Genomic DNA, 25361 nt, shown 5'->3' with positions numbered 1-25361 from the left:
AATCAGAAGTAATGTCACCCACAATGGGGCTGTGGAAATGTGTGTAGGCTTTTAGATTGTCCCAGTGATGGGCGCATCCCTGGCGTTTAGTGACTAAGGCCAGGAGAGCTTATGTCCTGCGGTGTGTGGGGACGTTCTCCCACACCCAAGGATCCTCCCACCTGGGATTCCGTAGAGAAGACAGCAACGGGCGAGGAGCAAGCAGAGAAGATACTGATTGTTACGCCTGGTGTTGTTGCAGTTAAATTTATGAGTGGAGAGTGCCACCTTCCTTTCTTTTCCACGTATCTGCAGATCATCTGGCTGGCTGGTGGGACCAATGACCTTCAGTCAGAATTCTACTAAATTACATTCCAGCAGGAATATTCTGAAAGCTGTATATACTTTTAGGTCACGGGGGAGGTGTGTGCTTAATAATAAATAAATGAATAGAGTAAGAAACAGATGAATAAAAGATTAAAGCTCATCACAAAACAAAACATAACACAATACAACACTGCAGTTATCCACACCAATGCAAACGGTGAACCATGGTTATAACTACATTTTAGAGACTTTGTTTGTTTTGTTTTGTTTTCTTTAAATACAGAGCATAGGTGGTGACTCCCAAGGCCAGCAGGACTTTGAATCTCAGGAGTAACTTATAATGGTCCACAAAGAAAGAAATCAGATCCTCTGGTTCTATTATTCTAGAATGAGGACTGCTGGAGCGTGAACCAAACCTCCCAGTGCTTGGCAATAGGCTGGCTCCATAAAAGGGAATATGAATGTGGGTGAATGTTTTTTGGATGTTGGAATAAAATGTTAAATACAAGAAGCAGATTCAAATCCTTGATTCTGCTTTTTTTGAGTAAGAAATTAAATTTGACAACCACATATTAAGCAGTAGCAGTGCTCCAATTATCGAGCTAAAATAATGAAAGGAAACAAAGTAGTTTTTGCTCTTTAAGTGCTCAGAGGATAGGGTGGGATGCATTCTAAAATGCTCCGACTCAGGTTGTGTTACTAAGACGCTGTGGGCTTGTAGGATAAGGCAGGGCCTGGGGGTGCTTCTGGAGAGATGAGATTGATTTGGACTTTCTAGAAAATTCTTTAAGGAAAGGATAGCACTTCAAAGTACCTATGTTGAGGTTTCTATTGGCGCAAAAGGAGCAATTTGAGGGGATGCTGGAAGTACATTTACCACAGAACTCCAGGATACAGAACTCCACAGAACTCCACCATAGAACTCCAGGATCATAGGCTTATATGCAAGGGATGCTTGGAATGGTCACTAAGATGAGTTTAGAGCCGTTTGTAAAGCTAAATAATGGCATTAACAGATTTTTTAAATCTGTTTTTAAAAAATGCCAGTCTGGAGAGCCTTTTATTTGGCAGTCTGGAGAGCTATTTACTTGACTATTACTTATATGACTTATATGACTATGTTTCTTATATTATAAATATATTAAGCCCTTTTGTCCTTTACACAGTCAACTCAGGAGCACTAAGCACTGTCCATTTTTAAATGAAAATCAATCTAATAATATTATGTACTACTAAGTTTTCAGTAGGCATGTCAAGATAACTTATTTTTGTGATGTGTGACATTAATTCTAGCACTTTGGAGTCTGTGATTAGCAAATGGAACGACTATCTAGAGTGGAAAAAACCAGTTGGAGCAGTGGATGGAATTCGTAGATCAAAAAGTGGAGCATCCCCTACAACCACAGCCAGGTCTGAAGGAGAAGTTTTCCCTCCTGGACCACTTCCAGTCCATCGTGTCCGAGGCAGAAGATCATGCCGGAACCCTGCACCGTCTCGCCTCGAAATCCAGGGAGCTCTACCAGAAGACTGAGGATGAATCTTTCAAGGAAACAGCTCAAGAGGAACTGAAAACACAGTTTAATGATATAATCACTGTTTCCAAGGTTAGTATTTTACATTGAAGAAAAAACTCCAAGGGTTCAGGTAAAGAATATACTCCAGGTTGAATTATAGGGGATCTGGCTGCCCTAAAACTACGTGTATATTTAGTGAACGGTTATTACATAAAGATCATTACTCGCCTGTGGATCCCCGTGAATCCTTCTCTTTCTGCAGTCTTGGGATTATTTTTATTCTTTGTTTTTCACCGTTCTCCACTTGGGATGTTAGTCAGTCCATTTGTTTTCTTTGTTAAGATTGAGCCTCAAATGTCAGTATTTGCAGTTCTTCTGTTGTTGGCCATTTGTATCTGTTGTATTAAATGCGAGTCTGTTTGCCTCCTAGATTTCAGTCGTGTACAACGTATGTTGTGCATTTCTCATTGTAGTATAAACTGCCTTTTCCTATTCTTATTCTCCAGATATAGGCTCCTTTATGTAAAATCAGGATTGTTTTCAGTTCTCTCTGATTCTTTACTTTCCCCCATGAATTTCTTTTGTGTATTTGTGACAATGTTAAAGAAAATTAGGGAAAGATTTTTTTTCCTTTCTTTGTTTTCCTTTGGGGAATTCTCTTTGTACTATTAACACTACAATTTTTAACATATGTGTTAGTTTATCTTAATTTTTATTTTGCTAATGGTTGATAATGGGTAAGCTCTATGACTCTGAGGTCAAAAAGACCTAAATTTGAACTCTGCCTTTGACCTTCTTTTGGATGTGTGACTTTGGGCATGTTACTTAACCTCTGTGACCTTTGTTAAGTGCTCTTTCCTACAATATAGTGATAAGAGTATCTGTATGACAGGAATGTTGAGAGGACTAAATGAGCAGATGCATTTAAAGTGCTGAGCAGAATACTGTCCGCAGTAATTACACTGTAATAAGACTCTAATAACACACTAATAATATACTGTATTGTTGCCTATATAATAGTTACAATAATTATTAAATGGGTTAGTAGCGAGGGATGTTAGTGAATGTTCATTCCGCATAGATTTTTGTTCTAACCTAAAGTAAATTTAAAGGAAAATGGTTGCTTCCTTAAAGTCTTTCAGTCTAATTAAGATTTGATGTCTTCATTCTAAGATATTAAACAGAAAGTTCAATAATAGGAATGAAATCATTAAGATACCTGTTCTTTTGTCTGACTTCATATTCTCAAAAAATGCCCAGTGTTAAAGTATCCTTTTCTTTGTGCACTAGGAGAAAATGAGGAAAGTGGAAGAGATTGTGAAAGACCATCTCATGTATTTAGATGCAGTCCAGGAATTCACGGATTGGCTCCATTCAGCGAAGGAAGAACTTCACCGGTGGTCAGATATGTCGGGAGATTCATCAGCCACCCAGAAGAAATTGTCTAAAATTAAGGTCAGAAAGCGCACAGATATTATAACTTCATTGTTTCATTGGTTCTTGAGTATGCCATCCCTATGGTGAAGGTTCTATGGGTGAGATTGTTAGTTAAAATGTGTCCTATTTTCTATTTGTTGATGTTTATTACCTTGCACCTCACAAATTATAAACAGAAGCAAAAAGGATAAAAGGAATTCAAGACACTTTACACTTGTGAGCAGAAATGGAACATTGTCTGTGTATACTTCCATATGCAAATTTGCTCATGGGAGACTATGAAATATAAGCCAGCTTGGAGGGCTGATGGAACCAGATACTATTTTCTAGCACAGTGATAAAAAAGCTTATAACATAACTTAGTTAAATGAATTTGAATAATAACTTGGAAATGTCATCCTAGATGTTTTCATCTGCTTTTCTAGCCAACGGTACAACAACATAATGGAAGGCAGTGCTTTAAAGAACATTAAAAGTCTCACCTACTTTATTCCCTTACAAGGGAGCTGGACAAGTGTATTTCTAGTTATTTGAATATTTAATTGCAGTAATTACCCCCCCCATGGAAAAAATAGATTTTAATCTAAAAATTAAGCAATGATAGGGGCAGCTGGGTGGCTCAGTCAGTTGGGCAACCATGTTCAACTCAGGTTATGATCTCATGGTTCATGGGTTCGAGCCCCGCGTCAGGCTCTGTGCTGACAGCTCAGAACCTGGAGGCTGCTTCGGATTCTATGTCTGTCTCTCTCTGCCCCTCCCCCACTTGTGCTGTGTGTCTCTCTCTGTCTCTCAAATCTAAATGAACATTAATTTTTTTTTTTAAATTAAGCAATGATGAAACCCTAAATGGTTTAGTTGTGGATGAGGAAATGTTGGGAATAAATAGTGTAATTATTGTAGGAATTTAAGATTCACATTGTGTTCTGATCCCTGAACATCAGAATATAAAAGTCCTATAAATAATAGTTGATTACAACAATAATAACTACATTTTGACTATTTATTTATTTATTTATTTATTTATTTATTTATTTATTTTTAATGTGTATTTTTTTTATTTTTGAGAAAGAGAGAGAGAGAGAGAGCACAAGCAGGGGAGGAGCAGCAAGAGGGGGAGACACAGAATCTGAAGCAGGCTCCAGGCTCCGAGCTGTCAGCACAGAGCCTGATGTGGGGCTCAAACTCACAAACTGAGAGATCATGACCTGAGCCGAAGTCGGACGCTTAACAAACTGAGCCACCCAGGCGCCCTGAGAATTTATTTTTAAGTGCTTAGAAAGTATGATTTAAATCTTACAGTGACCATGTAGGTTTAAAAGGAGATAATCACACAAAACACCTTTTGAAATTCTTGTAATCTGTGTGATTCTTTAAAATGCTTCTTTGATACATTTCTCACTAATATTTTAATTTATTCATCCATCCATTTATCCATTTATTCAACCAAGGTTGTACATTCCCTCAAGAAACCTGCAGTGTAGTAGGGAACAATGATGCATAAACTGATGTTTATAAAATAGTACATCAGATGTAATGTGAGTTCACTCTACTTCTAGCTTAGGCTCTGGAATCAGATGCCAAGGCTGCATTCTGCCTCTATTGATTTTCTAGCTGTGTTGGGCAAATCACTTGATGTCTGTCCTCAAGCTTCAACATCTTAATGGTAAATTAATAACAATAGTACCTCGATCACCTAGTGGTTTTGAGGGCTTAATTAGATCATGCACATAGACCATGCACATGGCATACACTCAATAAGAAAATTCAACAGATTTGGTCAACGAGGCCTTTAATTGGCTAGAGAATGAAAGTGGGGGAAAAGTCAAGAGTGACGGTCTAGACTTTATGCTCTTCCAAACATATGGGAAATGTAGGAGAAGGAGGTGGCAGGAAGAAATTGGAATTTGGGAAGGAGAAAGTGAAGCCTGGCAGAGGGTGACACTCTGAGGTCCAGGTCAGTCCAGACTGGAGGCTGGTGTGTGGGTGGGCGGGGAAGGACCTTGGAGGAAATGAGCACCTCCTCTGACCTTCAGCATCATCTCCTCCCACCCCCAAGAGTAACCGCCAAGAAGGGACAACCTCAAAGCCAAATATGTGTGTATAAGGGGTATATGTGCATATGATATTTTTAAATAGTTAAAACCAAGACAAGGAAATACATATACAAGTCATTTCAAAACACTTTAAAGTGATGACGTTCTTATTCAAAATCCGGATGGGTGGAATTAGGGTTGCAAATATTGAAATGTCCCATTTTCTTGCCTAGGAAAACTGAGATAATGCATTAGAGAATGTTTTGGGAAAAACTGATTTTTGACTACTGGCACCGTTTTAACTCCAAATTTGAAATCACCCATAAAGGCAAATTATTAAGTATTTAAATCTAATAATTAGACATAGCTCTTTTTTAAAAGCTATAGTATTTTTTCCCCCAAATCACTACTTAGTATATGCACTGATAAACAAGGAAGACTTTTAGAAACCTCCTGCCAAGAAAAGGGTGGGTATGTATATTAAATGCTAACTGTGTAAGGATTCATGTGATTGCCCTTTGGACTACGATATAACTAGATACTTTTAAATTACCTATGCTAAAATTTGGCTCTTGTCTATAAGTGCAAGAAGGTATATTTATTTTAAGCGAATCTAATGAAATATGAACTGAATTATATAGGTTCGTTAAGACAGTTTGTATTTAACATAATCTATTAAGCATGCTTCATGCTTAACACTATTTTTCTACACTTATTAATTTGTAATTGATTTTCCTCTTGAAGTTTTTTCCCTAATAATCATCTTTTCCTTCGATTTAAGCCAGAACATAAGTCATAATTTTGTATTAATACTAACAAAAACTTTAGCAACGGATATATAAATGTATAAACAGCAGATGATGAGGGCGCCTGTGTGGCTCAGCCAGTTGAGTGTCTGGCTTTGGCTCGGGTCATGATCTCACGGTTTGTGGGTTCAAGCCGCATGTCAGGCTTTGTGCTGACAACACGGAGCCTGCTTCAGATTCTCTGTCTCCTCTCTCTCTCTCAAAAATAAATAAACACAAAAAATTTAAAAAAAACCCCACCAGATGATGAATTAAGTGAGAGATTTTAAGACTCTATTCTCAGAAATGCCGCTATTTTACCTAATTTGTAACACACATTTTATTTATTTTCTTTTTTTCAACGTTTATTTATTTTTGGGACAGAGAGAGACAGAGCATGAACGGGGGAGGGGCAGAGAGAGAGGGAGACACAGAATCGGAAACAGGCTCCAGGCTCTGAGCCATCAGCCCAGAGCCCGACGCGGGGCTCGAACTCACGGACCGCGAGATCGTGACCTGGCTGAAGTCGGACGCTTAACCGACTGCGCCACCCAGGCGCCCCTGTAACACACATTTTAATTTATCTTGTCCTTTAGAGTATTTGTGTACTTTCAGCCTAAAAGTTATACCTACGTTGTTAAACTTCTGGTGAGTTTCTTAAAAGTAAAAATGATAGCAATAAATGAACCCAGTCTAAAAGTTACTTTGCACTTTTGGCTACGCATGTCTGTGAAATATTCGTTGTAGTTACTATGAAAATGTTTATTTAAGGTACCGCGGTATTTGACGTTGAGGAGGGCTCATTCTGTGGTTGTGTCGGCTTAGCGTTGAGTCCTGGTGGCACAGAACTGACCTAAGCCGCTATCTTACCGGAAGGGGATGGAAACGGGGGACAGACCGCGAGCGGAGCAGGGCTGCTGCTCGGTGCCAGTCCCTGCTCACTCGTCTGTCACCTTAAGGAGAAAGAGCACATTTACACATTTATTGGAGAAACACACCACAGGCGAAAGTTTATATCCCTTTGTGTCAAGACAATTTCACATATTCAAACAAGGCCTGATTTCAGGGGCCCTGTTCAGTCTGTTCCAGGATGCTGCGCATTCCCTGGCTTCTTTTGCCTGAAACCTCAGCGCTCACGAGGATAACTCTCTGCTCTCGCAACTTAAGGGTGGGCGGATGAATTGATTCCGGTCCCCGCTCTGTACACGCTTGTAAACTCGCGGCCCGAGTGACTCACAGCCTCCTCGGTTGCCACGGCGATGTTCCATTACAGGAGCTGATGGATTCCAGAGGGATTGGGGCAAGCCGCCTAAGCAGAGTGGAGTCGCTGGCTCCCGCAGTGAGACAGAACACAAGTGCCAGTGGGTGTGAGCTCGTGGATGCCGAGATGCAGGCCCTGCGTGCCGACTGGAAGCAGTGGGAAGACAGCGTCCTCCAGACGCGGACCAGCTTGGAGAACCTGGTGAGCCAGATGGCCCTTTCGGAGCAGGAGTTCTCCGGCCAGGTGGTTCAGCTGGAGCAGGCCCTGGAACAGTTCGGTGCCCTCCTGACAACCTGCGCTCAGCAGCTAGCTCTCCTGGAGAGCAAGAACACAGACAAGGAGATAGTGGAATGCTGGCGGAAAGGACAAGTAAGTTGGCTTCCTGTTTTCTCCTGGTGGTTGTGCTAACACTTTTGTTTGGTTCTCCTTGTGGCCAGAAAGCAATGCTAGCTAACTAAAAACATGCCACATTCAGCCTTGGAGAAGTATTTACCCAACTATCTTCACAGATCTGCTCGGTTTCCTTCTCTCAGAAGTCAGGCTGTTGTAAAGCTACAGATATAGGAGAGAAGGAGTTATTAGTTATTATAGGAAATGTTCACAGTCAGTGCAGACATTTTACTTTCATTCTTATGGTGTAAGAGTTTGTAATATTGTGTTCAGCCATTCAGCCTGAAAACTAGCCTGTGGGTAGAGGCATAAATAGACGGAGAGTCATGGCTGGTGTTCTGCCAGTGAATTATTCCCAACAATTAAACGATTGAAGCTATAGCTTAAAGGAAGCATTCGGTAATCTCCTAAAGCACAACTATTAGTTTGCACCCTGATTAGCTCTCTTCGGGGTGGTTTTGACAGCTGGGCTTGAATTAACCCGTCAACATAACTCCTGTGTCATGCTCGCTGGGTTGTCTCCCAGGTCTTTTTTTTTTTTTTTTTTTTTTTGCTTTTGTAACGAATGGCAGCTCTTTCAGAACATGAATGTCACAGAGCCTAAAAGGGATAGTAAAGACAGAGCAGAAGCTTGAAACCCTTTCTTTTACTCTTAAATGGTATCTCCAAAGACTGTTGATATTTGTAGTTTTGTAATGCTCGGAACCATGGATATCCTTAAAAGGAAGTTTCAGTGAAGTTAACTGCTGTTTCTATTTATGTTATAATCATTTCAAAATAGCTTCCGCCGGTAAGAAAGTCATGTAGTATTTCCAACATTGTCTTGTTCTAAATCAAGTATTTCAGACAAATATAGCACATGACAAAATAAGACTTTATTCTTATCTCTTTATGATATTTTATTTATAATGTTTCTAGCTTCTGGTTGCCTTTTTTCCTGATGCCTGTGCTGTCCTTTAGATATAAGCACCAGAATAGAGTATAGAAAGCAATTCTGTAAAACAGAGACAAGTTGGTAATAATAGTTTCAGGTAGTCAGTGTTATTCACTCTGTTATAAAAGAAATCAGTTATAATATTTTCATTCTCTTCTGTTTCTCTTCCCTTCCCTACCATTAATATGAGTGAAATTTTTAAAAAGAAAGTTTTGGTGGTACTTAAATTATACTACTCTTCTGAGCTGTCTTTTTTTGCATTGACACTATTAGTGAACATAAGTGAGGCCTATAGAGAATCCACGTGATAATGCAAAAGTAAATGTGGGTTTTCAGTTTTACTAACAATTCAACAGTGACAGCCCTCTGCTTACTGCTTCTAGGTTTGGCTCCACGGCTCATGCTTTTGATGACAATAGTACGTTACCTCTCCAGGCTCAGCTTTTCTCTTATTTTTATTCCTAGTATAAGGAAGAAATGGTAATTATGCAATGGGATAGAAGTGTTAGCTACTGCTAGGGGAGCAATCATTTTGCAATATATAAATGTATCAACTCGGCACGTTGTACACCTTAAATTTGTGACAATGTTATATATATGTTAATTATATCTCAGTAGTGCTGGTAAAAAATGAAAAAGTAATTTTTAAGTGGAGATAATACTTCTATTACAGAGCATACATAGGAAAATGTTACAAAATAATGCATTAGTTAGGATTCTTAACAACATTGTTTTGCTTTTAGGGAGCAATCATAATAATCATAATAATTGTTGACAATCATAACAATAATCACAGACCTTCATAAGTATTTACTTTCTCTTTTGCAATTAAGTGATGATACCCAAGAAATATTTTAAAATATAAAAATGGATCATCATCTATAAACTATATACAATCATGTTGCAAAAAGCTTATTTGCTGTTTGCGAATTTCATATTTCTTAATATCCATTGGGTTATTCGTGTTTGAAATTTAGCAAATTTCTTAACTTTCATAACTTCTAAGGAAAAAATGCATTCCAGGACTTAATTGAAACAGAAATATATAACCTGATGTTTATATAATGAAGGACTCTACTAAGGTGCTTTAATCTGTGATGAAGTTATGGGAATTTGTTCAGTATAAAATTTTGGCCAAAGCTTTTCACTTTTGATATCAACTACTTTATAAGTAACTAATTCGAATCTCTATTTTTCTTTCTTTTTTTTTTTTTTTTTTTTTTTGCATTTTTGGTATGTGGTAAGTTTCTATAGTTACTACTAAGTTCTCCCTTAAATAAGGGATACAATATGGTGTAAAATAGCAGTTACTAGTATAGCATTGGAGTTTCAGAGAGAAACTTTCTAGGTATCATAAATCTTGTAAATAAGAGTATGGTAGACTCCTCTGGCCCAGACGCTAAGATAAATAAATAATTTTAAAACCAAGAGAACACCATCCCTCCTCTCAGAATCACAGTCTAAGTGGAAAGGCCAATGGGTTCAAAGCCAATGGAATGCTCAATTGTGATGAGCTGACAAGGTGTTGTGTGTCTTCAAGTGAGAAGTCCCTACCAATAGGTGGGAAGGAGGGCAGAGAGTCCTTAGCGTAGTTGTCATTTGAGCTGAGTCTTGAGGTTTGTTACAGGTGACATGGAGAAACAGTCCGAGGACCCAAAATTAGTGAGGGACAAGAAAACACAGGAGAGAAAACTGGAGAACAGGATTCAAATCGAGAGGACATTATGCCATGCCAGAAAGAAATGAAGGATGTGTAATGGAGACTGAGTCAGATACAGAGAGAAAGAAGTAACTGAAAGAGAGTTAAGACACATAGACTGGACTTGGTTGTCTCCTGTCTCCTGGCAGGGCCAAGATGTAGCTTAGTTTTCTGATTTAGATCAGCGGGAGGAAGGCGGGGCCATTTACTAAGATGAGGAATGAAACACAGACTTGGGTTGTTGAGAGGTGTGGTTTTCTGACAAATCTAGGCCATGTCTCGGTAAATATCTGAGAATACTGACAGTAACACCAACAGCTATCTGAGTAGTTACTCATCTTCTTGGCACTCCTCCTTCCCCCTTAATGAATTATTTTTTTAAGTCTTTTCTTTTTATTTTATTTTTTTATGTTTCACTTATTTTTGAGAGAGAGAGAGAGAGACAGAGTGTGAGCAGGGGAGGAGCAGAGAGAGGGGGAGACACAGAATCCAAAGCAGGCTCCAGGCTCTGAGCTGTCAGCACAGAGCCTGATGCGGGGCTTGAACTCATTAACTGTGAGGTCATAACCTGAGACGAAGTCAGGCGCTCAACTGACTGAGCCACCCAGATGCCCCAATTTTTTTTTTTTTTTTTTACTGTGGCAATACCATTATTTATATGGTCCCATTTAAATATTTGGGCATCATTTACAGGTTAGGCATTCATCAGTGTGCCAGGAATTGTGCTAAGTGCCTGACACTTGTGATCTCATTTGCTCCTTGTGGCAAACCCATAAGAGCCCCTGTGTAACTCCAGGGATCATGGCCTTGATTTTAGAGATGTACTTGTCAAGTCTCAAGACTTTGTTTTGGGTTAGAGAGTCACAGTACTGTGATTATTCAGGTGCCTCTCTCATCTGTTAAATTGTGAGCTCTTCAAGTACAAGAATCATCTCTTCAGTCATTTTGGGGGTCCTAAAATCCAGAAAATTGATTGTCACATAGCAGGCATTTATCAAATATTTGATGACTGAATATGAAATGAATGAATTACTAGGTAAATCGGATAGGTGGGATATAAGACATTTTTAATGTGAAAGTCAACTGTACATATTACATAAAATCAATTATTACATATATTTTTTAATCCAAAATAAGTATTTCTTTGCTTTGAAATGATTTCTCTTGGGACACCTGAGTGGCTTGGGACGCTCTTCATTTTGGCTCAGGTCATGATCTCACAGTTCATGAGACTGAGCCCCACATCGGGCTCCATGCTGTCAGCGTGGAGCCTGCTTGGGATTCTCTCTCTCCTTCTCTCTCTCTGCCCCTTCCCTGTTCATGTGCCCTCTCTCTTTCTCAAAATAAATAAACATTTTTAAGAAGAGAAATGATTTCTCTTTACCTTTAAACAATATACATGTCTCCGATGGCATAGTCAGACTGTTATGAAGCAATTGAGGTTATTTCCTCTTTTCTTTTTCTTGTCCCACTTTGAATTATTTGACAACCATATCATTTGATTACTTGGCAACATTTGATGCTGGAATGCCTATCCATGCCTAGAGAAGGATAGAAATAAGCCAAGTGCTCTTGCCTGGCACAAGGGATCTGGAAAATAGGATGTATTTCTTTACTGAATCTATTATGTTGATTCTTCCCTCATAATAATTTATAATATAACTTACGCACATATAGTGTGAGGATGTGGAAACTACCCAATTTAAGTGCTTGCTTCTCTGTCCTGTTATTTTCTAATAGGAGATACTGGATGCCCTACAAAAAGCAGAGCCTAAAACAGAGGATCTTAAGTCTCAGTTGAATGAACTTTGTCGATTTTCCAGGGACCTGAGTACATACAGTGGAAAAGTTTCTGGCTTGATAAAAGAATATAATTGGTGAGCATGGACCTTATTGTAGTCAAAATATTTTTATACAAAGAAGTAGTCAGAGTTTGTTTAAGGCATGAAAAATTAATCATTAACTACATTACTAAATTTGACTGCCTATTCTAAGAATTGCTGATTCTACCAAACTTTATTTTAATCCATTTGTATCATTTTTTTTCCCTCTCTTTAAACATTTCAAATCATGGTTTTAGCCTTTGTTTGCAAGCATCCAAGGGCTGTCAGACTAGAGAACAGATTTTACAGCAACGGTTTCAAAGAGCCTTCAAAGACTTCCAGCAGTGGCTGGTTAATGCAAAAATCACTACTGCCAAATGCTTTGATATACCTCAAAATATTAGTGAAGTTTCAACCAGTCTTCAGAAAATACAGGTAAGAGTGTCAAATATCAATGCTAATCACCGTGCTTACATGGATTAATAAGGTGCCTCTAGATCTTTTTATAAGCCCATTAAAAATTGTGTTCAGGAAACTCAAATTTCATATACACCCTTGCTTGAAACACTTCATTGTCTGTGTAAAGAGAAACTAGTTCATTCACCCAAATGCATCCTATATTTACATATGAATAGAGATGTAGCCGCTAATAAAAGTTCTTTATATGTGACAAGCATTGTTCCTGAGCATGCTAAGATTTTTCTCACTTAATTTTCATAGGAACCATATGAAGTACATGAGAGTATTATTCCCAGTGTATAGAGAGGGCACATTATTCCAAATGCGTAGAGGTCCTAGTAATTTAATATATGCAATAAAAATGGTTTATTTCATCTCTGTGCTTTTATCGAGAAATAAGTAGAAAGTCAATGTATTTTAAAGCACAGAGCATTGCATTAGGCCTAATCTTAGCATTTTTCTTGGTAGGAATTTTTGTCAGAAAGTGAAAATGGACAGCACAAACTAAACGTGATGGTGTCTAAAGGAGAACTTTTGAGTACTCTGTTGCCCAAAGAGAAAGCGGATGGAATCCAGGCCAAAGTTGCCACTGCAAAAGAAGATTGGAAAAAATTTCATTCAAATCTGCACCAGAAGGAATCTGCACTAGAGGTATAATAGCCGACCACATGGATGGCTTCTCTGTAGTTTGTCGTTGTAGTCATTGTCAGTTAAAACCACACCTTCATTATATCCAAATACAGTGCCAATGATTTTTGGTCATTCCTCTCTGAATATTAATGGATAACCAGATAACTGTAGGAAACAGCTCAGTTTTAGAAGTGGGAGCCTCACCAAGGAATTCAATAGCTCCTTGCCTGGTAGGGGCTGTTGTAGGCTTACACTGTCCCACCAGGAACTGTTGGTTTTTACTTTTAAACAATATCACTTAATCATTCATGTGAAATCCCTCAAGTTTGGAAGTTGTTCAAGGAGAATGAACAGAAATACCCATGTAAGACTACAAAAGGCTATGGATGGTAAGGTATATTATAACTAATGTGGGTATCAAGTAGGAGGTTTTTAGGAGTTAAGTGTGCAAAGATCCAATGGTTATGCAATTTTCTTTTATTCAGAAACAACGTGAGTTGAATTTATTACAATCATAGCACAATTACTGCCACAATACAATTGATTTTTTTTCTTGTGAGATCGCCTGTTTTGTATACCAACTCTTCTCTTAGAGGAAAATTCAGAGGCATGAAGAGTGATTTTTCCCCTTTAAACCAATACTTCCTGGCAGAAGAGAACCTTTATTTGATTTGATCATAATTAATGCAGGGTGGGAAAAAATAATAATAGAGAATATTGGGAAAGAGAAAAAGTGTGTTCCCTCAGTTATTCCCTAGCCCGACACTATTGTAATTCTTCTTTGTTTTTTTTTTTTTAATATAGTTTTTTTTTTAGTGTTTATTTATTTTTGAGAGAGAGAGAAAGTGTGTGCATGCACACGTGCATGGGCTGGGGAGAGGAGGTGGTGGGGGACAGAGGATCTGAAGGGAGCTCTACGATGACACCAAGAGCTCAAACTCAGGACCATGATATCATGGCCTGAGCTGAAGTTAAACACTCAACCAACTGAGCCACCCAGGCGCCTCTATAATTCTTCTTTCTAATGGTGGCTATTCCTTCACGGCAGGTATCTTCCATTTTATAGAGAGGGATAACCATTGTGCAGTGCCTAGAAATTTACTCATAACCTTACAAAGATCATTAGTGCAATGTGGCCTGAGCTCTGAAGCATCTATTGTTGAAGGTAGTACATCTAGCCTTGATTACATGATTGCCTAGTTCAAGAGCTGCTCAGCCAGGAGGAGATGAGTAGGTGAGGAATAAGCTCTTTTGGCTTCCTTATCTTCCTTCCCTTTTTTCTCCCTCCCTACCTTTCTACCTTCCTTTCTTCCTTACTTCCTTCCCTGTTTCCTTCATTTATATTAGGAATACAATAGAAACAATATACACCAGCCACTATTTTAGGAATACAAAAGGGCTAGTCTTTTACCTCTGCTCAGGGAGTTTACTTTCTAGAGAGAGAAACAATATGTAAAGAGATGATTGCAATATAACATAGATACATTCAGGATATGGCCGTCATTCAAAGAAGGATGCAACTAACTCCACTTGGAGAAATCAAGAAACGTTACCAGAAAGGTGACATTTTAACTGAACCCTGAAGGCAAGACATTCTTTGAATTTGCCAAGGCTGATGTGCATTTCAGGTAGAAGGAACTGGATGTACAGGGCCAGCGTGTTGTGAGTGTCAGCAGGGGAGGACTTTGGGAAGTTTGACATCCACATGGGGTTTTGTGAGGAACAACAAAGATAAGATTGGAGATGAGGATTAGGGCAAGATAGGAAGTGTCTTGTGTACTAAGCAATTTGATCTTGACTCTTAACCAGGGTTTTTATCTGACCCCCTGAAGAGCATTTATGTTCTCAGTTTTCCCAAGGATGTAACATAACCCATACCATTTTAGATGCATAAGAAAATTACATAGTAATTACATAATTACATAGAATGGATTCTTTAGGACACTAGGGCTCAATTCTTTCTAAAAATCCTAGCTGAAAAGGTTGAGTGAGGAACCTGCTGGTCTTCAAGCTGGAAATAAACATGTCAACTCTGACCACAGTGTAGACAAGAGTGGGGAAGCTGGAAGACCAGGGAAAGCTTCTCATAATGGTCAAGATGAGAGAGCTGAGGGCCTGAGTTAAGGAAATGAGAACGGACAGAGAATTTATATTTAAGGTAAAACACAACAGGATTTGGTAGCTACTTCAATGAGGGAACATGGCGAAGAAGGGTAAGTTAAGTTTGAGTCTAATTTCTAGTTTGGAAGATGGTATGAATGGCGATGCTATTATCTGAGACATGAAAATGGTAGAAAAAGTAGTTCTGGAGGGGATAGCAAAAATTAAGTTAAATAGGCCTGTGAAATATTCAGCAGGTAATGCCAAGAAAGTAGCAGCAAATATGAATACCAAGTCCCAACAGAGAGGATGGAGCTGCGGTAGGAATGATAGTGACCATTTGCCAGTGCAGGCACTAGGTAAACACTTCACGTGTATCAGTGCATTTAATCCTCATAACCGTTATCTGAGGTAGGAACTCGCTTATTTCTATTGGGTGGATGAGGAAATTATGGCAAAAGGTGATTAAATAATCTGCCAGGTTCTCACTGCGAGGAGGTGACAAAATTCAAACCCAGGCACTCTGACTTAAAGTGTTGCATAAATACAGTTCTATAAATAGGGGGTTTTAGGAGTTTGTAGGTGGTCATTGAAACCATAGAAGAAATAATGGAAAACACAGGCAGAAGGAACATTTATTTATTTATTTTAAAATGTTCATTTCCTTGTTTTTGGGAGAGAGAGTGAGCACAAGTGGGGGAGGGGCAGAGAGGGAGGGAGACACAGAACCTGAAACAGGGTCCAGCCTCTGAGCTGGCAGCACGGAGCCCGATGTGGGGCTCAGACTCACGAACTGTGAGATCGTGACCTGAACCGAAGCTGGACACCTAACCGACTGAGCCCCTCAGGCACCTGAAACCATATGCTATTTCTTATCCCATCATTGATCAAACTCGACAAAATATTTGTTAATATTTACTTATATTTCTACGAGGCCCTCCCTTCACAGAGCTTGTAAGCTGGTTGTGGAGACAAGGCATGCCTGCATGACAATCCATAAAGTACGTATTGACTGGCATAAGCAACAAATGTGATAGATGTTGAGAAGTGGGTATGAGCTCTGAGGTGGATTGGATAATGATGCAAAAACTCCTTTTTGAAAAATTTGAGACTAAAAAGCTCTAAAAAGATGTTCAACATTTATACAGATGCTAAGGTGAAAGATAGAATGTTCTATACATCAGGACCGGGGTAGGAGGGAAGAAGGACTAGGGGGCCAGACTGTGTTGGGCCTTGAATGCTAAGTGCTAAGTAAGACTTTGGACTTGCTATTCATTTTTTTTTTTTTTATTTTTTATCCCTCATGTGATCTAAAATCTGGTAGAATCTAAAGATCCAAATGAAGGACTTTGAAGTGAGCGCTGAGCCTGTCCAGGACTGGCTGAGTAAAACTGAGAAGTTGGTGCAAGAAAGCAGCAATCGCCTGTACGATCTGCCAGCAAAGAGGAGGGAACAGCAGAAGCTCCAGGTAATGAGACCATGTGCCCTTCTGGCCACGTCTTTACCCCTGTCCTCTGCACAACCTTGCATTCAGGCGCACCCTGGAATTAGGTCATGCTGTCTGGAGATGCAGCGTACCCTTGCCCTATTTCTGGCGGATTTTATGTTTTCTGGCTTTCCTCGGAGGTGTGATCTGTTTCCGTCCTGTAGTCTGTCCCGTGTGTAGCCTGGAAATCATAAAGCTTTCAGGGCGCACCAATTGCACGCCATGTTTATTTCCACGTTCTTTGGGCCAAAAGCTCCGTCCGCGGTGTGCTCTCCCCCAGCCTCTTAATAGTAACTTGCTTGTGCTTTTCAGTCTGTCCTTGAGGAAATAAACTGCTACGAGCCTCAGCTCAACAGGCTAAGAGAGAAAGCTCAGCAGCTGTGGGAAGGACAAGCTGCCAGCAAGAGCTTTATGCACAGAGTGTCGCAGCTGTCTTCTCAGTATCTAGCTCTAAGCAATCTAACAAAGGTAACGCCTGCCATGTGCTGTGTGTGCGTGTGGTACCGGGGCCACCCGTCTGTGCAGGGTGTCTGCTGGGTCAGGGATAAGGCGTGTGAGTGTCTTTCCCAGCCTCCCAATTCAAGTCACGCATTCGTGCAGTAGATCTTCGTGTGATTGACGAGAGCTAGGGAGGCTTCAGAGATTGAAGAGATTTTCCAAGCTCTATTATTGCACAAGATCGTCTCCTCAACACTGAAATGGTATGTTTCCCAGAGCTTTTATCTTGAAGGCTCAAAGTGGAAACGTAAGGCAAAATTCAGAGTTTGGGGCCTAAACAATCTTAGGTTAAATTATGTTAGAAAAACAGGAAATCAAAGCAGTTTAAATTTTAGTAGACTACATTATAAGGAGTTTGGATCTTTTTTTTTTTTAATTCGTCTGAATTCTTTATGTTATTAATGGTTCTCAAGGACGTGTTGGTGGAGAGTTTCATTTCGGATTCTAGAGCAGAGCTCAAAATTGGCAATGATCTGTATAACTGATTAAATACCTTTTCTAACAGTTTAATGTAAATGGGATACCGCTATGACCTAATTTAGAACATTCAGCAGGTGTCATGCAGGCCCGTCTCGAACTTTGTGAGCTCAGGTCTGCCTTGAGCTTTATGTGGCTTTAACATTTGTTCCCTGTATTTTCTCTTTTGCATTTCAGATCTTAGAGTGTAGGGAACCTACAGTAATATGGCTTCATCTATTTTAGTGTGGACTTATTTCTGGTCTGCTAATTTGGGTCCTCAATAAAGCATCACTGACACAGTTATAACTAGTAGGGGTCTTGTAGTAAATAGTCTATGTTTACACCCATTTTTTTCTATGAATAAGTTACTTTTTTGTCTTTAGAAAATCTGGCATATATCTGAAATTAGAATGAATTAAGGGCATCTTTGTATTCCTTGCATTTATTTAGATAGCAAAAATCAATAGATACTTGAATGCTTTAAGAGCTATAACCATAAAAAAAAGAGCTGTAAACATAGTCAAAATCTTCACTGTGTTGGATATAACCTTTAGTTAATCACTAAAATCATATCCACGGTCCCAATTTTTGAAACATAGAGCTATTACAAAATCTCAGACAGTTGTCTTTTTGACCTGGTCACAATGTAGGTCATACGGGTATGGGGTATCATCCATTGAGCCAAATGTGGTATGGGAAAGCTAAAAAGTACCGTGATTCATCTCCCACACAAGGCGTTAGGAAGCGATTTTGCCGATTCCGGAAAAACGTCACAGTTGTCATGAAGAAGAGTAGTGACTAAAGTGAGGGCAGTCAATTGTAATTGTTCTGCTTTTGGCCCAGTTATTCCGGTCACAAAGGTATTTCCCGCATCTCAGGTTAATACAGACTTGCGTCATATTTGTGCAGCATATGGACCCATGGCTGATTGCAACTACTTGAAACCAATGGTTAGCTTTACAGTTTGAGTGTCTGTAGGTTGTAAGGTGGAACGGACCGCTGGAAAACGATTTCTGTCATTTCCAGGAGAAAGTGTCAAGATTGGATAGAATTGTCGCAGAACACAATCAGTTCTCCCTCGGGATTAAAGAGCTACACGACTGGATGACAGATGCGGTTCACATGCTGGACTCTTACTGCCACCCAATATCCGACAAAAGCGTGCTGGACAGCAGGATGCTCAAGCTTGAGGTGTGCATCTTTAGAGAAGTGTCTCTAACCTACAGAATTTGTCTTTCTCAGAATTTCTCAAGTCTCCATCTGTTTGGTGTGATTATGTCCCACTGTCTCCACAAGAAATCCAGGAATGCTCCGTGGGTGTGACCCTGTATGCAGAGGGGTGGCCTTGCCTAAGCATCCCTGAATCATTTGGCCCTGGACATATTCACTTCTAAGTACTTTACAAAAATTAAACAAAAAATAGCAACCAAATGTGGTTCCTTCTCGGATATAGTGAAGAGGCGAGTTTCCAATGACATCATAGGACATTTATTCTTCGAAAATATTTCGATGAAACTTTTTTAGAGCAAGCCACTTCTCATTTTGGTCAACTCACTTGTCTGCCTGTATCGTTCAGTCAGTTCTTCTCCATCCCAGGATTTTAGTTTTATTTCACATTTGTGATAAAGATAATAATCTGCAGTCATTCACCTTCCATTCATATACTGGGTGTCTTATAGGACATTGGCTCTCTGTCTTGAGACCAAGGATTCAAAAATGAATAAAATATGGTTATTGTCTTCAAGGATTTCATTGTCCGAGGCTGGGGGCTGAAGCAGAGAAGACAATTATAGCAGATTGGGATGTATTTGTGGTGTTACAGACACACAGAAGAGTGGAACAGGCAGGAGGGATTTGGTTGAGAACTGGAATAGATTTCTCAGGAAGTCTCCTATCTAAACCGAGATATGAGACTGTACCAGCCTAAGCAAAAGCCAAAGAAAACAAATAGCATTGTGTGAGAGACATTGCTAGCAGTTCCTTCTTGCTGTGGCAAAAACTGATAGCCATGAGGAGCTGAAGCTGAACCTGTAGAGGTTGTCGGGGTCCAATTAAGGAGAGGGATGAAACCTTGCCTTTTAAGTGACAACGCCAGTTTTAGAACTTTGGATTCAAACTTCCTATTTGTATAGAAAAAGAAGAGTGCCGTGAAGACCTCGAAATATGTAGATTAATATATACTGTGAATTAATCTACTTCTTTGGGCTTGTTGTGCTAGAGACCTCAACATTATAAAGCCCTTTATCCTGTGACCTTTGAAAATCCATGAATTCTATTGTAGTCTATTTTTCTCTTGTTGAAAACCAGTAAAACAAAATTTCAGTGGAAAGAAGGGATTATTCAGAGAAGAATCAAGCCCTAAGAAGCTGAGGCCACTTGGGGACCAGCAGGTGACCAGTGATTGGTTGCTGACACTCACCAGCAAGTGACTCTCCCACCTGCCCCCCAGTCAGCCTGAGAGGTTCATGGCTCAACCTGATCGCATGTCATTCTCCCATTCAGGATCTCTGATACATTTAAAGCCACAAATGCTAAACGTGCAAATGACAAAGGGCTTCTGTAATTTGCTCTTCTAGGCCCTGTTATCAGTGAAACAGGAAAAAGAGATCCAGATGAAAATGATAGTGACCAGAGGGGAATCTGTCCTGCAGAATACCTCTCCGGAAGGCTGGCCTGCTATTCAGCAGCAGCTGCAGAGTGTGAAGGATATGTGGGCTTCCCTTCTGTCCGCGGCCATTCGTTGTAAAAGGTAAGGGGAACCACAGCGAACTATCATAGCGCCAAGCCGTTACCAAAAGATCAACAGAACAGCACGGCGCCCCGCCATTCCTAGGTTTTCTTGCCCTTCTTCTTTTCCTTCCCTCTGTCCCTCCTTTTGTTCCTTCCTTCCTTCTTTCCTTCCTCCCTTCCTCTCTCCCTTCCTTCCTCTCCCCCTTCGTTTCTTTCTTCTTTTCTTCTTTCTTTCCTCTCCTTTTTCTTGTTAGAACAAAAGAAACTTGTAAGTACAATATTGCGTTTAGGTTGGCCTGCAATACCATACCTACATTTTAATATAACTACATATTTCTTTTTGTTATTGTTCACTGCTTCACAAGATAAAAGATAAACAAATGTGTCATCATGTAAAGATATATTATTTATAATTTTTAAACATTTATTTAGGAGAGAGAGAGAGTTTATTTATTTATTTATTTATTCATTTATCTATCTATCTTTGCGTGGCAGACAGAGAGGGGGACAGAAGTCCTGAAACAGGCTCTGCACTGACAGCAGAGAGTCTGACTCGGGGCTCAAAGTCACAAACGTGAGATGATGATCTGAGCCGAAGTCAGAGGCTCGAGGCTCAGTGAACTGAGCTACACAGGGGCCTCTAAAGATACGTTATTTAAAGCAAGTAGTTGATTTGGGAGGTAACCCCAGGAAACACCAGGAGGGGATGGGAGAGAGAGATGAGAAGGGAAGAGCAGCTGATAAAGGGGATATTCTCAAGGCGGTTCCCGCAGGGAGCCAGTGAACACAGTTCCCGCAGTGAGCACAGGGGACAGCTGGAACTTGATCCGCTGGGCAGTGCCTGGAGCCAGTACAGAACAAGTGGCTCAGAGTCACCCACCGAGGACAGAACTAGAATGTTTGTAAACAAACTTCCATGAGTCAGGAGGGCAGTTGAGGGCTACTCCCAGGGGGGGCAACAATCCCAGGCACTTCTCACCTACATTGCCCTCCAGCTGAGCGAGCTCCAGGGACCAGAGAATGCCCTCCTGCCCAGGAGGAGGTGACGCTGGTCCTCAGGGGGCAGCACGCTGCCAAAGTGGTGTGGTAGAAGGGTAAATACGGGTGGAGCTCCGAGTGTCTGCTACAAAATAACCCAAAGCCTGGTAGTTAAATTAGGCACAAATGATTAATGGCGTTGAAAACATAACATCAGTAATTGAGAGGAGGAGTGCTTAATTTACCTGTAAGAGAAATAATCAGATTAGACCAGTTCAGAAAACGTTACCCTATTTTTCCATTGTGATTTTCTGATTTTTAGTTTTAAATTTTTTTTAATGTTTATCCATTTTTGAGACAGAGCACGAACGGGGGAGGGTCAGAGAGAGAGAGGAAGACACAGAATCCAAAGCAGGCTCCAGGCTCCCAGCTGTCAGCACAGGGCCCGACGCGGGCCTCAAACTCACGTGAGATCATGACCTGAGCCAAAGTCAGACGCTCAACCGACTGAGCCACCCAGGCGCCCCTGATTTTTATTTTTATATTCTTTTATTTTATTTATTTTGACAGAGAGAGAGAGAGAGAGAGAGAGAGAGAGAAAGCATGAGTCGGGGAGGGACAAAGAGAGGGAGAGAGACAGAATCCCAAGCAGGCTCTGCACTGTCAGTGCAGAGCTAAACAAGGGGCTCGAACTCATGAACTGTGAGATCATTGGCCTGAGCCAAAATCAGGAGTCAGATGCTTGACTGACTGAGCCTGCCAGGCACCCCATGATTTTCTGATGTTTAAATCTCATGCAAGATAGTTACTGTGCTTTTTCTTATTTGCTTCTTCCTTCCTTCTTTTATTAATTCCTTTTTTTTTCTCTCCTCTGGACGTCCTGCTCAACTTGACGGAGTTAAGTATTGGTCCTCTTCCTCCCTAGAGTCTTGACTCCGGAAAAGCTTCCCACAAGGGATCTCTCCCAGTTTGGCCCTCAAGCCTCTCCCAGGGTCTCCCACGACCTGCTTACTGATTCCAAGTTTTATGTCCAGTCCCACTTTTCCACCTATCAGCCTGGACTTAACTGTCCCTTGCTTCCTGAGGTTATGCTTGCCAGGGACCCAGACTCAGATTTGATCAGCCCTTGCTTTCCGCCCATCCCGACCCAGCCCCTGCCTGTCCTGATCTGTGGGCTCCCTGCTGGTCGGGTGGACAGAGCAGAGCAGATAGAGATCGGGCAGATTGGATTTATGTGGCTTCTCAATGTGGATTGTTGTCCTTTCGAATACCTTTCAGTCAACTTGAAGGAGCTCTTTCTAAGTGGACAAGTTATCAGGATGATGTTCGACAGTTTTCCAGTTGGATGGACAGTGTGGAAGCGAGCCTAAATGAATCTGAAAGGCAGTATGCAGAACTGCGGGAGAAAACAGCCTCTCTGGGAAAAGCCAAGGTGGGAGCTGGATTTCAGACTCCATTTGTCCTCCAACAGGCGTTTTCAGAATGCCTTAGTTACGTAAAAATATGATTAGCTGCATGCTAGCACTGTGTACATAGGTAAACTGTATTTGGGGCTTTACTATAATTTCTAATGGCTTCTTAAACCAGACTTTTGTTTGTGGCTATTTTACTAGTGAGTGAAAATTTTCTCTTCCAGGAAAACTTCAGATATCCATGTTTCATGATACATTTAAAATTTGGCAACTTGCGGGGCGCCTGGGTGGCGCAGTCGGTTAAGCGTCCGACTTCAGCCAGGTCACGATCTCGCGGTCCGTGGGTTCGAGCCCCGTGTCGGGCTCTGGGCTGATGGCTCAGAGCCTGGAGCCTGTTTCCGATTCTGTGTCTCCCTCTCTCTCTGCCCCTCCCCCGCTCATGCTCTGTCTCTCTCTGTCCCAAAAATAAATAAAAACATTGAGAAAAAGAAAAAAAAAATTTGGCAACTTGCAATATCTTAATATCTTTAGCCTGCTCATCATTAGGAAGTAAAAATGATTTCTTCTTATCACATCTTTTGTATTTCTACTGTCATACATTTTTCTGATGCTTATATTAGTGAGGTGCTACACATTTTTTAGATAGGTAGACAGAAGATAGATATTGGGGATATGTTCTTAAACCTTTTTTATTTTATTCATTTATTTATTTTATTAAAAAAATTTTTTTAATGTTTATTTCTCAGAGAGACAGAGACAGATTGTGAGTGGGTTAGGGGCAGAGAGAGAGGGAGACACAGAATCTGAAGCAGGCTCCAGGCTCTGAGCTGTCAGCACAGAGCTCGAAGTGGGGCTCGAACTCATGAGCTGTGAGATCATGACCTGAGCTGAAGTCAGACGCTTAACCGACTGAGCCACCCAGGCGCCCCTATTCATTTATTTATTTTTAAATGTTTACTTATTTACTTTTGAGAGAGAGAGAGAGCGCGCACGAGAGAGCGCATGCATACCAGCGGGGAGGGGCAGAGAGAGAAGGAGAAACAGAATCCAAAGAAGGCATAGGCTCTGAGCTGTCAGCGCAGAGCCCAATGTGGGGCTTGAACCCAAAGCCGTGAGGTCGTGACCTGAGCCACAGTCCGTTGCTCAGCTGACCGAGCCACCCAGGCGCCCCAAATCTTTTTATTAATAGTGGTATTCAGACATAAAATTTTGGAGCCCTTTGATTTATATCCTTATTCCAGGGCATATTTATTGGATGACCTGTTCCACCTCAACCTTATCTATGTCCTAAGCAGTACTTCTTCCTTCTACCCCCAAATCCTTCACATCCTGATATTCTCAGTCTCAGTTCATTTGTGTCACCCCTTGCTGAGTATCTTGAACCGGAAACTTCATCATCCCCAGCTCCTGCTTCCTCACCCCCCTTTGAAAGAGGCATTCGATCCTGCTGGTTTTCTCCCAGAAGTGTCTCCTGACCACAGTCTATCCTTCTTTTCCTCAATTGTGACAGATTTCTAATTGCTCCTTTTGTCTCTTGTCTCCATCTCCTGTTACCTTCAGACAAAGGTGAATGTCTCACTTTCCGGCCTGGGAGCCCCATTGTCCCATTGTCTGTAGTCTCTGACCGATCTTCCTCATCTGCTTTGTAAGAATTTTAATAATCTCCTTCGTCACCCTCATTTCCTTCGCTCCCCCACCCTCCTTGCACCCATGTACTTCTGCTTCCTGAAAAGGCCACATTAGACGGAAGAGATTCCATGTCTCTGCAGGAATGATCTAGCTCGGCCTCAGCCACCAGCAACCTTCCACTCCACTTTCTGAATTAACACAAGTTGTTTTGTTGTGACACCTTCACCACCCTAAGCTTACTTAGTTCTCCTATCCTCTGTTGTTCATATCTTTTTCTCACTGGTACAAAGTATATGATTATATCCCGCTCTCCCTCAGTGGCTAAAGGTGCTTAATATTTCTTTACATCCTATGCATTGGGCTCTCTGGCTGACACAGAGCAAATGCTTAATAAAAGTCATCTGAATGACTAAATGGCCTATGTGATTTACGCCAGATCAGTTAACATTTTAGAGTCTCATTTATGCATCCAAAAATTAATATAATCATAATTATCTACCTCATAATATTATTCTAATGATTTATTAGCTAATTAAATTATTCACTTATTCAATAAATATTTGTTGAGAATTTGCTGCACCCTGGCATTGTGCTCGATTCTAGGTGAATACAACAGAGAAGCACTGCATTCTGGTGGGAATGCGTACACCCACCCGAGTGCGTGAATAAATACACAGTTAGAACTGATGATGAGCACGTGAAAAAAAAGTGGCACGCTGTGAAAGAGTCATCTGCACGGAGCTAACGTGGATTGTTTGGAGTGGAAGGAGGGGCAGAAAAGTCCTCTTTGAAACAGCA

At 40.6% G+C, this 25361-nt stretch overlaps 1 protein-coding gene across 1 annotated transcript in view; it reads left to right on the top strand.

Annotated features, from left to right (window-relative positions):
• The window catches only part of SYNE1 (spectrin repeat containing nuclear envelope protein 1), a 472071-nt gene that overhangs the window by 232120 nt on the left and 214590 nt on the right, over positions 1–25361 (top strand). The window contains 12 exon segments of the mRNA XM_043592628.1: positions 1600–1642; positions 1644–1910; positions 3111–3275; positions 7349–7705; positions 12100–12236; positions 12440–12617; positions 13110–13292; positions 16696–16839; positions 17170–17325; positions 18841–19005; positions 20391–20563; positions 22801–22954. Of these exon segments, the coding sequence (XP_043448563.1) occupies positions 1600–1642; positions 1644–1910; positions 3111–3275; positions 7349–7705; positions 12100–12236; positions 12440–12617; positions 13110–13292; positions 16696–16839; positions 17170–17325; positions 18841–19005; positions 20391–20563; positions 22801–22954 (2122 nt within the window).

The sequence above is a fragment of the Prionailurus bengalensis genome, chromosome B2 (assembly GCF_016509475.1).
Source record: "Prionailurus bengalensis isolate Pbe53 chromosome B2, Fcat_Pben_1.1_paternal_pri, whole genome shotgun sequence".
Classification (NCBI taxonomy): Eukaryota; Metazoa; Chordata; class Mammalia; order Carnivora; family Felidae; genus Prionailurus; species Prionailurus bengalensis.
This window is presented reverse-complemented; position numbering and strand designations above follow the sequence as displayed.